Source organism: Aquarana catesbeiana, linkage group LG04 (assembly GCF_042186555.1).
Source record: "Aquarana catesbeiana isolate 2022-GZ linkage group LG04, ASM4218655v1, whole genome shotgun sequence".
NCBI classification, from domain to species: Eukaryota; Metazoa; Chordata; class Amphibia; order Anura; family Ranidae; genus Aquarana; species Aquarana catesbeiana.
The window spans coordinates 591512917-591527284 of record NC_133327.1 but is presented as its reverse complement, the minus strand read 5'-3'; the positions used below and the strand labels follow the sequence as shown (position 1 = coordinate 591527284).

The window sequence follows — 14368 nt, the reverse complement described above, 5'->3', positions numbered from 1 at the left end:
TTCCCTGGACAGTCAGGGAAATGTAAACTTAACCCCAGCCTATAAGGCTGGCATCTGTTGTCACCACATTGGATTGTAGACCCACTACAATCCAGCAAGTCAAGAACAGCTTTGCTTGGGTTGACAGAAGGACTGCGCAATCCAATGATTGGATTTGCATGTTCCAAGTCATGAGTATGTGAGATTGAAGATATCTGAGGTGAAACTGGGCAAAGGAAACTGCCTCAAAAGGATGTTACCATCAAGCCCAGAACTCTCACGCAGAGCAGACTTTGAACAGATGATTATACAGCCAAAGGTCTGAAGGAATTGAATTGCCCTTTGGACATTGGTAGCCAAGGTTGTGGCTGATGAGTCCTTCACTAGGAAGTAGTCCAGGTAAATTGTGACATGAATGCCCTGGGTTCATTGAACAGCCAGAGGCAGGGCATTCCTTGTGCCTGAATTTGGTGCAAAGCAGTCATTAAATCGGCCTTATTTTGTCAGAAGCTGGTAGACTGGACAGCAAAGATAGGAAGAAGGCAAAGATAGAAACTCTTTATTACATTCTCTTGAAATGACAGATTGGACCCAGAGGTCTGGGATGTCTTAGATCCAGACTGGCGCAAATGCCAAAGGGCGTCCCCCCACTTTTAAGATTGGGGGGCTCTCTCATTGGGGGGAAAGCTTCTGGGCAGGCTTGGTGGACCTGGGAGTCCAGGACTTGTGACAAAAGCAGGTGCCAATCATTGGCTTGGACGTAGATGCCTAGGGAGGGTGAAAGAAGTAGTAGTGCTAGGGGTAGGAGACTTGGGCATCTTTTTTTGAGGTAAAAGCACATTTCCCCCAGTAACTTCCTCGATCAATTTATCAAGGGATTACCCAAAAATGCATACATACAAGCTGTTTTTTTACATGTTAGTTAAACAGTCCAAGCTTTTACCCATAAAATTATTTTAGAGATTTGGTGAATCACATTCTCTAGAGCAGGGGTCTCCAAACTGTGGCCCTCCAGTTCTTCAGATACTACAATTCCCTTCATGCCTAGTCATGTCTGTGAATGTCAGAATTTTACAATGCCTCATGGGACATGTAGTTTCCGCAACAGCTGGATAGGCCACAATTTGAAGATCCCTGCTCTACAGCATCAACACAAAACAACAATGCTCATGGCATCATCTGTAATTGTTCTGGGAGAACAGTATGTTCATGTTCATTCATATGTCCTGTCCAGTTAGCAATAGTCTGGCAAACAGACATAGCAGCGACAGTTGGCTGCAGAGCTGGGCCCGCAAGAGCAAATAAGGCCATAGGTTCGGTTCACATATGTCCAGCCGCGGTTTTAGTAAGTTTTTTAAAAGGAGTCCGGTGTGGTTTTGTTGACCAGTTCCAGTACGACTTTTTACTTGAAATTGCACGTGAACCGGACTGAAAAACGCACAGCACTCTTTTTAAAAATGGTCCGCAGCCACCCTGGACATATGTGAACCAGCTCCATTGAAAGCCGTTCAGTTCACATTTTATGTGAATCCGATGTGATTCAAAAAACATCCAGTTCTCATATATGTGAACCGATCCTTAAAGAGGACTTCAAAATGCCCATCAACAGAATCCTCAAAAGGTGGGGGGGGGGGGGCAGCCTCAAAAAGGAACTGGAGACAAAGACATTTATTGGGAACTGAAATGGCAGAGTACACACCGAAGATAACCAATCTGGAAAATTGTTAGATAGCCCAGGGCAGAGCAGTTAGATCTTGATAAAGTTACAGAGAAAAAATTGAAAGTTTAAAAAAAATATTTCTCCAGAGGAGAACAGGTTCATCACTTTAGCATACTAGCATACTAGCAAAAAACAAATGTTTTGTGGAGTGGGCATGGTTATATGGTGTGCTCTGGGGGCGGCCCTAGCAAGTTTTTGACAGTGTCCAAACACCTGAAGGTGTTCAAACACCTGAATAAGCCTCTTGTCTGTTTAGTAGATATGTATAAGAAAATGGTGAGGTTGCACTTTGGATCACAAAGTTAAAACAGCTCACACTGTGTTTCAACAGTGTATTTGGTTGTTTCCCTGGAGGTCAGCTTTAATCCATTTTTCTGCACTCAAATCTACCATTCCTTTTTTTTTTTTTTAATGGAGCTATTGACATTTTTCCAGACAAGAATTAAACAAACATCAGAAATATTATGTTAACTTTTACACCCAGCAATAGTAAAATGCAGTATTATACAGTTTCTAGTAAATTGGGAACGTCCAAGAGGCCTGTGACATTGAACAGTCTCAAAGTTGAAAAAAACAGTAACCAACTTTCGGGGGGGGGGGGGGGGGCGACGACACTGTGCTATTAATAAAATCATGTTCTATCTTATGGCCTGTTTTTAATTAAACACATTATATTGCAGGGTGAGATCTGGAGCTGTCTCCAATAAAGATTTACAGGAGTCTGAGTTTTTAAAACGTATCCAGCTTTCACATGTTTTGTCAGCTTTTTGAAGAATAGTATTCTTTTTAATAAGATACATTTTAACAACTCTTAGTATCCATTCTGCTATCAACGGTAGTCTAGGGCAGGTGTAGTGCTTTTTTAGGCACTTTGGAAGCGCTGTCCATTCATTACAATGGGCAGGGCGTTTTGGGAGCGTTGTGTACAGCGCTCCCAAACTACCCCCACAGATGCTACTTGCAGGAATTTTCCTAACGTCCCGCAAGCGCACCGCCCCAGTGTGAAAAGACACACTGAAATGAATGGAAGGGGAAAAAATTCCTTTCTGATCCCCCAAGAGGTTGTTCCTTGGATCAACTTTACCTATAAATATTAGTATTCAGTTATATTATGTGTATCTAGGAAAGACTTAGGTCTGAGAATATTTCACCTGCACACTCTAAACTTTAGGGACTCTTTCACACAGTGGTCCACTTGACAGACTCCGCTTTACTTAGCGGGGGGGGCATCTATCCACTAATCCCTGCTGAGCAGGCAGATGACAGGTCCGTCTACGCTCACTGTGTAAAGACGGACCTGTCAGAGTCCCAATCTCTATGTGGAGATCAGATGAAAATGGACCGGCTGTCCATTTTCATCCGATCCCCTCCGCCAGACGGATGGAAAATAGGGTCTCCATCCGTCTGGATTTCATGAACAGGATCAGATCGGATAGCAGCTGGCGTCAGCGGACATGTGACCACTGACATCCGCCGCTCCAAAGGGCTGAATGGAGCATCCGATCAGGTCCACCTGAAAAACTGACAGATGGACCTGATCGGAAAGCCCGCGTGAAAGGCGCCTTATATAGTTAACTGCCATTTATTTAATTTTGGTGTTTTAGGTTCATTTAAATCTACAATGTATGTTCTTACGGGTTTAAAATCAATATATACACACAAAACACTTGCAAAACACTATTAAAACAAATAGTACCATGTTGTACCGAAATGCCACCTTAATAACAAGATACTTATCAAAATTAGAGTAAAAAAGAGGTTGATTGTCTGTCAGAGCCAAAAACTGCATTTTGCTTGCTTGTCAGGATGTAACAGGTCCTTCTGAAACTAGCCAGGATCAAAACAGCAAGATGTACAAATATAATAATGAATCCCACCACCTGCCAATGAGAGGCGTACAGAACACTAGTATATTCAGATGTTGCTCACCTTGTCATTTGCCCCAATCTCCATCTCCACCACAGCAGCAGCATTGCTGACTTGGTCCGAGTACCTGGATTGTGATTTTACATCTACCCTCCATTTTAAGCTTTTAAGGGTGTTCTCCCATCTGGTGTGGTTGATCATGCTTTCCCGAATCTTTCTTTTGTGGTTCTTCCAAAACTTAGCGATGACTGCAGATTGTTCAACCGTGATTCCTCCTTGCTTTTTAGTCTGTGCTGTTAGAAAAGCCTCAATCTGGTTTGCATCCATATCTGCAGACACTACAGACTTAAGATAAAGGAGAGGAAAAAAAAAGATTTGTCAGCTATGGAGAGCAAACATGCGGAATATTGTATTCTATACTGTATATGCTTAAAATACAGAGGGTCAAGTCCATTTTAAAACTAATATTTCAGTTTTGGGTTGATGCTAGCAAGTTGATGCACCCATTGGCTTTTTAAAAAAATAAATAAAACAAAAAGAAAAAAGGTATGTTGGAACTTTAAGAGTGCCAACCATTATTAGCAAGACAGACAACTATTACAATGTTTAATCATTGTGTTTATTGTGCAAAATTAAATAAAATGCTACACAAATAATAAAATGGATATTGCATAATAACAATAAATCATTATATACATGGATATAAAGGTATACAGATAGAATCCTTTAGAAATCTGCTCTCTACTTCTCAGATTAACATGCCTTAGGCTATATATACCTTTATACCTTAAAAAAGAACATAAAGCCATCCTAGATATAATGATATAAAATTCATTTGTTATAGAACCATACATGGAAAGCAGGACTGTCCATTTAACATGTTTCCCTCTAAGCTTCTTCAAGAACATAGATACAAACAGAGACATAAACATAAATTCATGTACACATGTACATGAGTTTTTAACTTGTTTAAGTTCTATAAGTTAACGTGATGTTATTATAAACATACCATGATACAAATTATATGTATTTGCATAATTACAGAGCTCCCCTATATTACTGAGGAAGCTCAAGTGAAACGCGTTGAATGAACTGTGCCACTTTCAGTTTATGGTTCTATGACAGATGAATATTTTTTAATCACTTAATACTGTATTTATGCAATTTTTCATTTGGTTTACGGAGTACAAAAGCAGACAGACAATTAGAAAAGGCATACAAATTAACAGCTAAAAAAATTCCGTTCCTTAGATAAATCTGAAATATTCAGAGATATCACCTACATATCACGGTGTGCGATACAATGTGTAGAAAGTAATGATGTACATAGCAGAACATATAAAATTGGAAGTTGACCCAAAGAGTACAGAAATACAGGCTTCATATTGGACATAAGTAGTTCTCACTAGCCCTTAGCTTAACAGATAAAAGATTATTCAGTTAACCACTTCACCCTTGGAAGGGTTTGCCCCCTTCCTGACCAGGCCATTGTTTGCGATACGGCACTGCATCACTTTAACTGACAATTGCGCGGTCCTGAGACATGGTACCCAAACAAAACTGATGTTCTTTTTTTCCACAAATAGAGCTTTCTTTTGGTGGTGTTTGATCACCTCTGCAGTGACAATTTTGAAAAAAATATATATATTTTTTAGTTTCTTGCTATAATAAATATCTAAAAAAAAATAATAATTTAAAAACAAATTTCTTCATCAGTTTAGGCTGATATATATTCTTCTACCTATTTTTGGTGAAAAAAAAAAAAAAATCGTAATAAGTATATATTGATTGGTTTGCACAAAAGTTATAGCGTCTACAAAATAGGGGATAGATTTATGGCATTTTTAGTATATTTTTTTTTTTTTACTAGTAATGGCGGCGATCAGTGAACATATGCGATGCATGCTAGCACATTATGCCTTTGCCTTGCAGGTAAGAAAAAAAAAAAAAAGTCCAACATTTTACAACCGCTATAAACAAGTGTAGATAAGAGTTGGACGAGCAGGCCAATGAAGGAAATAACCAGGGGAACCAGATTTTTTGGTACTTCCTAGGACAACCCCTATGTTGTTATGTTAGTTTTTTTCTCTCCAAGATGTCATTAATTGTGTTACACCATTATAGAAAGGTGGGAGGACCAGGAGATAGCCGAGGCTGAACAATGAGTTTATGTGTGTGGAACAATAACCTCACCAGCAGGCATTTGGATGACAGTGATACTATATCCTTAGGGATAATGCTCAGGAAGGCAACCTTAGGGTCAAATAAGGCTCAGGAAGGCAACCTTAGGGTCAAATGGAATGAATGGAGCACAAGTCTTAAATAGATTCAAAGACTGCTGACCAATATCAGATTAATTTAGGGCACTGCCAGAACATATGAATTAATGTGCCGGCAGTGATAGAGCACCTGGGCAACAAGGGGAAGGAGAAATAGATACAGCAGGTAGCGCTTCAAGCCCTCCAGCCCTCTCTACATCGCAAGTGTATCTTGGAACTCGCTGTCACTAAGAGAGTAGAGTATAAGTCTCATATCAAACCCCTTTGGAAGTACTTGAGGGGGCCACCATTACCACTTGCCACCCAAGCCAATTCTGGTATTTCTCTCCTACATGTAAAATTTATCTTTTTTTTGCAAGAAAATTACTCAGAACCTGCAAACATTATATACAATTTTTTTGGAAGAGACCCTAGGGAAAAAAAATGGTGGTTGTTGCAATTTTTTATGTCACGCGGTATTTGCGCAGTAATTTTTCAAACGCTATTTTTTTGGTAAAAATACACGCTAATGAATTTTAAGGCAAGAAAACACAATAGACATCCCAATTTTTGGTAAAATATAAAAGATAAGACATCGAGTAAATAGATACTAAACATGTCATGCTTTAAAATTGCGCACACTCGTGGAACAGGCGCTAAACTGCAGTACTTAAAAAAATAGGCGATGCTTTAAAAAATGTTGACAGGTTAAAAGTTTAGAGTTACAGTGGGGAAATATTGCTCTTGCTCTAACGCTCGCGGTGATACCTCACATGTATGGTTTGAACACAGTTTACATATGCAGGCCCAACCCACGTAAACGTTCGCTTCTGTGTGTGAGCACGAGGGGATAGGGGCGCTTTGAATTTTTTTTTTTTTTTTTTTACACTTTCCATTAAATTTTTATTTTAATCACTTTTATTTCTAATACAAGGAATGTAAACATTCCTTGTAATAGGAATAGGGCATGACCGCTCCTCTATGCTGGAAAGCCCGAGATAAAAAAAATTAAAAATAGATTTCAGGCTTTCCAGTAAAAAGGGTCATAGATATGGACTTGATGGTCCCTGGCCATCTCTATGGTAAACTGCCAGAGGGTTCACTCTCTGGCTCCCCAAACGCACGGGAGAGAGTGAAGCACCGGGGGGGGGGGGGACACACAACATCCCCTCCCACCGCCTGTAAAGGCAATCAAGTGGCTAAACAGCCACTAAGGTGGCTTTTACACTGTAGGGAATCGCTGGCTTTTCTCACGGGGCGGATCAGTGATGATCCGCCCCGTGAATATCCGCTTGCTCAGCGGGGATCACTCCGCCGATCCCCACTGAGCAGGAAGATGACAGGTCCATCACTGCACACTGTGCGGCGACGGACCTGTCAGAGCGCCGCTCTCCCATATGGGGGGAATCGGATTACGACGGACCGTAGTGTCCGTCGTCACCCAATTCGATCCGAAAACGGATGGAAAAGTAGGTTTTTCCTCCGTTACACTTTTCGGATCGGAGCGGGTCGGATGTCAGCGGACATGCCACCGCTGACATCCGACGCTCTATAGAGATACATGTATGTCCGTTTTTCATCCGAAAACGGAAGGATGAAAAACGGACATACGGATCGTTAGTGTGAAAGAGGCCTTAGACTGTAGGGAATCGCCGGCTGAAAATAAAAAATATCTGGATGATGCCTGTAGCTGCAGGCATCATTCAGATATCTCCACTCACAGTACATGACCGGAAGTGGTTAAGAACTACAGAAGGGTTGTAAAACATCAGAAATAAGTGTGATTACTTATGTATAGCGTGGCGAGGTTGTAGGTATTGAAAAAACAGCTTGTGAGAGACCTGCTATCAATCGACAATGGATTGATAAGACATTAGCGTGTCCTCTTCATTGGTATAGAAATATGATGCTCACTTTCTTCCAGTGGTCATATCCCTCCAATTTACCTAATATCAGATAGCTGGGATTGTTCCATATGGGCATATACTGAGAGTTTCTGGAATGTTCAGTCACTGTCTGCACTTCTTTGCGAATCAGTAGAAGGGTAGGGTACTACCGTTTAGATTGAAAATGCCCATCTTCCATTAGAGAGACTAATGCCTCATACACACGATCGGATTTTCCGCAGACAAAGCCTCAGACTTTTGTCCGAAGGCGTGTGCCTGAATTTTGTCTTGCATACGAACGGAAAGGAATTGTTGGCCAACAAACACGAACATAGTGACGTCCTATGTGGTTTTTCAGCTCTTTAGCGCCACCCTTTGGGCTCCTTCTGCTAATTTCATGTTAGTAGAAGTTTGGTGAGTGTTGATTCGCGCTTTTCATTTCATGCTTTTCAGTTGTTTTCTGAGCGGCCGTTCGTCAACCAGACATGTTGCGGAATCAGAGGATATAGCGTGTTATTTATTATTGGCCTTGGAGTTATTGCTTTGACCAAAGTTCAGTCCAGGAACAGGAGGAGGAGGCTTTCTTGGACCAAAAAATTGGTCGCTTTATTAATGGTGACCAATTATGTCATATGCCTTTGCTGCGAGAGCTCCAGGAGAATAATCCAGATAATCTTTGGAATTATATCAGGATGATGGACCCCTTGTTGACCCCCTATATTAACCCTTTCATGACTAAGCCTATTTTTTAAATTTGGTGTTTACAAGTTAAAATCCGTATTTTTTGCTAGAAAATTACTTCGAGTTCCCAAACATTATATATATATTTTTTAGCAGAGAATCTAGAGAATAAAATGGCGATTGTTGCAATATTTTTTATCACACGGTATTTGTGCAGCGGTGTTTTAAACGCAAATTTTTGGAAAAGGGACACTTTCATGAATTTAAAAAATCCTAACAGTAAAGTTACCCCAATTTTTTTGTATAATGTGAAAGATGATGTTACGCCGAGTAAATAGATACCAAACATGTCACCCTTTATAATTGCACGCACTTGTGGAATGGTGACAAACTACGGTACCTATGAATTTCCATAGGCGACGCTTTAAAAATTTTTTACGGTTACCAGGTTTGAGTTACAGAGGAGGTCTAGGGCTAGAATTATTGCTCTCGCTCTGACGATCGCGGCGATACCTCACATGTGTGATTTGAACACCGTTTACATATGCGGGCGCGACTTCCGTATGCGTTTTCTTCGCTGCGCGAGCTCGCGGGGACAGGGGCACTTTAAAAAAAAAATTTTTAATTTATTTATTTAATTAATTTTTTTACTTCATAAATTGTGTTTTAAAAAAAAATTATTTTTTTTAACTTTTATTGCTGTCACAAGGATTGTAAACATCCCTTGTGATAGTAACAGGTGGGTGACAGGTACTCTTTATGGAGGGATGGGGGGTCTTTTAGACCCCCCATCCCTCCTTTATACTTCAAAGTATTCAGATCGCCGAAAACGGCGATTCTGAACACTGTGTACTTTTTTAAATTCGGCGCCATTGGCAGCCGAGTAAACGGGAAGTGACGTCATGACGTCGCTTCCGCGTTTACAACGAGAAGGCTGGAACGAAGCCGCTCACAGCTTCGTTCCAGCCCGCCCCCAGCCGCCGAAGGTACCCGATTGGACACCGGGCCTCCCGATCGCACGGGAGGCCCGGTAACAGCGGCGGGAGGGGGGGACGTCCCCTCCCGCTCCTCCGGTATAACAACCGAGCGGCTTTTAGCCACATCGGTTGTTATACTCGGGTAGCTGATCGCCCGCTGTAAACAACGGTACCGGGATGATGCCTGCAGCTGCAGGTATAACCCCGGAAAGCCGAGTACGCATATCTGCGTACGGTCGGCGGGAAGGGGTTAAGTAGTAGGATACATGCATGAGGCTTTTATTTTATTTTTTGGTTGAATAATGCTTTGATTTGGTATATTTTCTATATTTTTGGATGCATAGAATGCACTTTTTGGTTAAGTTCTATTGGTAGATAGCATGTCTAATTTTGTTTTCGTTTTTTAATGCACAATAAAAACAATTGTGTAGAATAATACTTGGCTATGTGTTTTACTTCAAATGACAGTTTGGGAGTAGGCAGTTACATTTTAAAAAATACAATGTAAAATTTACAAGGGACACCAACATAGTTGTATCTTTGATCTTAGAAACTACAGGATAATGGTGTCGTGGTAACTTGCACCAGCAAAAAAAAAAAAAAAAAAAAGCATAATAATATTATTCTTGATATCACTAGAAAATAAAAGCCTTTTAAAATATGTTTGGCAGAACTCCATCATTATCACCAGCAAAGCAGCTTCATTATTATCCCATTAAAGAAGAAGAGAATGTGCGCTGCATTTCGAGATTTCATAATTTGCAGCGTCACGAATGTCAATTCTCCATTACAAACGCTAGTTTACAAGACCGACCGCTTCTGGCTCATCCTTGCTTTCGAGCATGCAGGTTTGTACTTTGGATTTTGTCCGACAAACTTGTGTACACACGCTTGGAAAATCTGACAACAGATATTGGTCCATGGAAAATTTTAAAGCCTGCTATCCAACATTTGACCGCGGAAAATCCAACAACAATTGTCCGATGGAGCGTACAAACGTTCGGATTTTCCGCCAACAGCCTGTCATGTTTTCCCGTCAGAAAATCCGATCATGTGTACGCGGCTTAAGGGATCTTGTGGCATTTGGTGATGAGCGTATCCGCTGAATGGGATCTTGTAAATGTAAACTGTCCCACCCTGCAATGTGACGTATTTGGGAGGCCAGAAAATATAATTTAGGGTTGGGAACCGCTAGACCACCACCATCTTTTGGCAATTGGGGAGCTTCCAGCCTTATGCTAGGCCTTCTTCCTTTCCAAATTAGGGCACTGAAGAGGGATTCCATTTTGTTAAATACTGTATCTTCTGGGGTAGCCAGGGGAATTATGGGAGAATATTTAGCAATTTCCGCATCCACGTCATTTTGATAAGGTTAACCCTACCTATAACAAAGAGGGGCAATTTACACCAGGCTGTAGGTTTTCTTTCTAATTTGTTCTGAAGCAGGACAATGTTTAAAGTAACACAGACAGTATGGGAATGACATTTGAATTTACTATAATTTTATCTAGGATAACTTTGTTATTCGTTAAAGGTATATGTTTGGCCCCAGCCATTTTAGCCAAGGAAGTAGAGAGTAGGCTTCCAGAGGATTCTTTTTGTATATCCATATACTATATATGCTGATGTATTGTTATTATGCGTTAATAATTTCTAATTTGTGTAATATTTTAATCAAGTTTGTCCAATAATTAAAATTTGTTATAAATAGATGGTTGTGATGCTACAAATCAGGAGTCTCCAAAATCTGGCCCACTATGTTTTATCTAGCATGCAGCTAGGGACAGTGGTGTATCCTCAGACTCAGTGCACAAACTGAGTATTCAGATCAGTTGGTCACTGCTTCTTATAGGGACCCTGATATAAGGGGAGACTCTGATATGTAGGGGGCGGTAAACTGAGTATATTTGTAAAATATACAATTTAGCCCTTGTACTGAAAAGTCTGAGACTCTGCTATAAATTGTTGGCACCTTTAAAGTCCAAATACACTGCTTTTAGTATTATTTATTGTCTGTTGGTGGCAGACCCGGACTGGAACAAAAAATAGGCCCAGGCATTTTAAACTGGACCCCCAGACCGGGGGAGGGGGGTGGCGAAGATGGGGAGCGGGCGTTCACGGGCGTGGTTTCTTGATGGGATATACATTCTGAGTGACATCTCAATCCAGTAAAGAGACATCCCCATATAGCAATGAAACCTCCCCAGACCAGCAAGGAGACTGCCCCAGACCAGCAAGGAGACCGCCCCAGACCAGCAAGGAGACAGCCCCAGACCAGCAAGGAGAAAGTCCCAGATTAGCAAAGAGACAGCCCCAATCCCCACCCCCATCCCCCGCTTTGCCGCTACAGAGCAGGACTTTGGCTGTAACACACTGGATCAGTTTAGGGTTTTCTCTGTGCAGCCATCACAGTTCTAGGAGAGAGGCCGCTGTTGTCCCCTGAGTGCAGCAATATCTCCAGCGGCCAGCCCAGGAGGTGTCTGTCCCCTGCAAGCACTTCCTGTGTGTCACAGGAGCCGTCTCTCCCGCTTTCTTCTGCACCCCATGCTTTAGGCACAGCCACATAGCGGGAGGTGAGTGGCGGCTGTGGTCTGTGTCAGCCTAGTCCAGACCGCGATTGCCGCTCACCACCCGCTGTGCGGCCCAGTCATCAAGAGGTCACTCTTCCTAAGACATGCAGCCCGGAGGCCCCTGGCCCACCGGGCAAATGCCCGGTGTGCCCTATGGCCAGTCCGGGCCTGCTTGGTGGTATTTGGTGCCCATTGTTACACAATCCACTAATACTAGTTGAAAATTTTTCAATCTCTAGATGACTTCCCTGGTGATATCTCCCCGTCGTAGATTCTAGCTATGCTCCCACCGCTGTCTAGCCTTACTCATTTTGATGTTAGTTCAAATCTCGTCTGGTTCAGCAGGGACTGGTCAGTATTCGAACCATCTATGAGCAGGCTGAATGTACCCAAGTCGATCCATCGGTGGTCTCAGTTACAACCAGCATGTTGGATATTTGGCATGCGATTATAGCCATCGGCTGTAGCCACTGGCAATAATCACTGTGGTTTCCCGGGAGGGACGGCTCCCCGAACCCCCCTCCCATCGGGAACACAATAGCTCTGCGGGAGGGATTTCCCCATCAACAATGACTAACTGTGTTGATGAGGAAATCAAGAGATTTTCTTTCCTGCAACCCATGGTTGCAGGAAAGAAAATTACACCATCGATGGCCTGCCTTAGCAATGAAACTCAAATTTCCTGCTGCATTTTCCTTTATGCAATACTTCAGGTAATTTAAAAAACATATTACAATAAAAACCGGAGCACTAGTGCTGAGGTCACATAGCAGGCAAGAAGTTTTTATTACTAAATGAGAGAAGGAATCAGGTTTGTTTCTGTGTTTTGTGTCCAAAACATTCTAAGTGTGTCTCATTTTCAGTTACTAAGGACTCCCAACAACTTGTATGTTTTAATTCTAATGAGACTGCTGTCAACAAGCAGCTAAATCTCTCAGTAGCATAGCTATTTAGTTGCTTGTGTAGGCCAAGGCTCTCCATTGTGGAGCCCTACCTTTGTGTAGCACAAGGCTTGCAATTAATCGCCTAGGCATCCTTCTACTACCCTGCTATTGCTGCAACAGGTTTTTGGGTGTGGGAGTTTAAAGCTATTTTTTCTGGATTTGTGTAAAGCCATGTGACATTTGGCATTTATGTTTCTAAGAAAAACAAATACACTCAATGAAAGATCTGTGCCTTAAGCCCCTTTCACACTTGTGAAAGGCTTTTATGAAAGTCGCATGATTTTGACGCGACTTGAAGCAATGCGTGTATACTGTTGAGGTCTAGGGACCTAAAGTCGCCTCAAAGTCGGACCAAAGTAGTGCAGGGACTACTTTGAAGTCGCTGCGACTTGAAGTTGCACAGATATGAATGGTACTCATTGAAAATCATGCAGTATGACTTATCATGCGACTTTGCAGTCCCAAGTCGCAGGACAAGTCACACAAGTGTGATAGGGCCTTAAGCAGTATTAAACCCAAAAGTAAATATTTATTATATTGCAGCTTACCAATTCTTAGATGTGATGGCTGCATTTATTTTCTTTTTTAGGCTCTCTTTCCCTTATTATTTCCTGGTGATCTGGCCAGTAACTCTATTGTTTTTCAAAAGAACAAGCTCTCTTGCAGATATAGCGGTTAGAGAGAAGGAGGCTAAAAAAATAAAACAAACACAGCCACTACATGTAAGGATTGGTAAGCTGCAATATACTCAATTTTTGGTTTTGGGCTTAATGCCGCTTTAAGCAATTCAATCTATTTTTAGTCGTTGAGTACATGACTTTCAATTACAAAGCAAACTATGAATCTGCCAACTGTAGTAGCTACTACTCTTATTGACTGCAGTTGATAGTGATTATAGCACACAGGTGATTTGTAACTGCCTATACGAGCATGGAAGACATATATAGCAGCTACAAATAACCAGAAAAAATAAATCAGATCTATAGGAACTTGCCTTTACCAAATGCCTCCTATGAAATGAAACTAGAGGTGCTTTAGGCACAGGTGAGCCCGCAACTTTGCAGTCAGACCCCAGTCAAATTCGGTAGGACTTGCATTGACAGAAGTCAATGCTAGTCATACCAAAGTCAGACCTAAAGTAGTGGAGAACCTTTTTTCTAAGCCAAAGCAACTCAAGTCGCACCAATTAGAATGGTTCCATTGCACAGAATGGGGTCCGACTTCTGATGCGACAAGTGCTTCAAAGTCGGAGCGACTGTCGCATCAGTGTGAACCCGGGCCTAAATGTGCTTAGAAAAAACCTGCAAGGGACTTGTTTTTATCAGATTTTCTGCATAAATGCATAATAGAAAAATGTATGTATGCTGTATATTTAGTTCCAGAGAGGCATTTTATCATTTTAATAAACTGCATTTAGATCCTTTATAATGTTGGTCTTTATCATGCAATTACCTGGCATGAATATTGCCCATCTACTCCAACTACTG

The 14368-nt window shown here is 41.5% G+C and overlaps 1 protein-coding gene across 1 annotated transcript in view; it reads right to left on the bottom strand.

Moving 5' to 3' along the window:
• The window catches only part of COMMD1 (copper metabolism domain containing 1), a 276696-nt gene that overhangs the window by 159337 nt on the left and 102991 nt on the right, over positions 1–14368 (bottom strand). The window contains exon 2 of the mRNA XM_073628175.1: positions 3629–3910. Within this exon, the coding sequence (XP_073484276.1) occupies positions 3629–3910 (282 nt within the window). The remainder of the gene's footprint in view (positions 1–3628; positions 3911–14368) is intronic.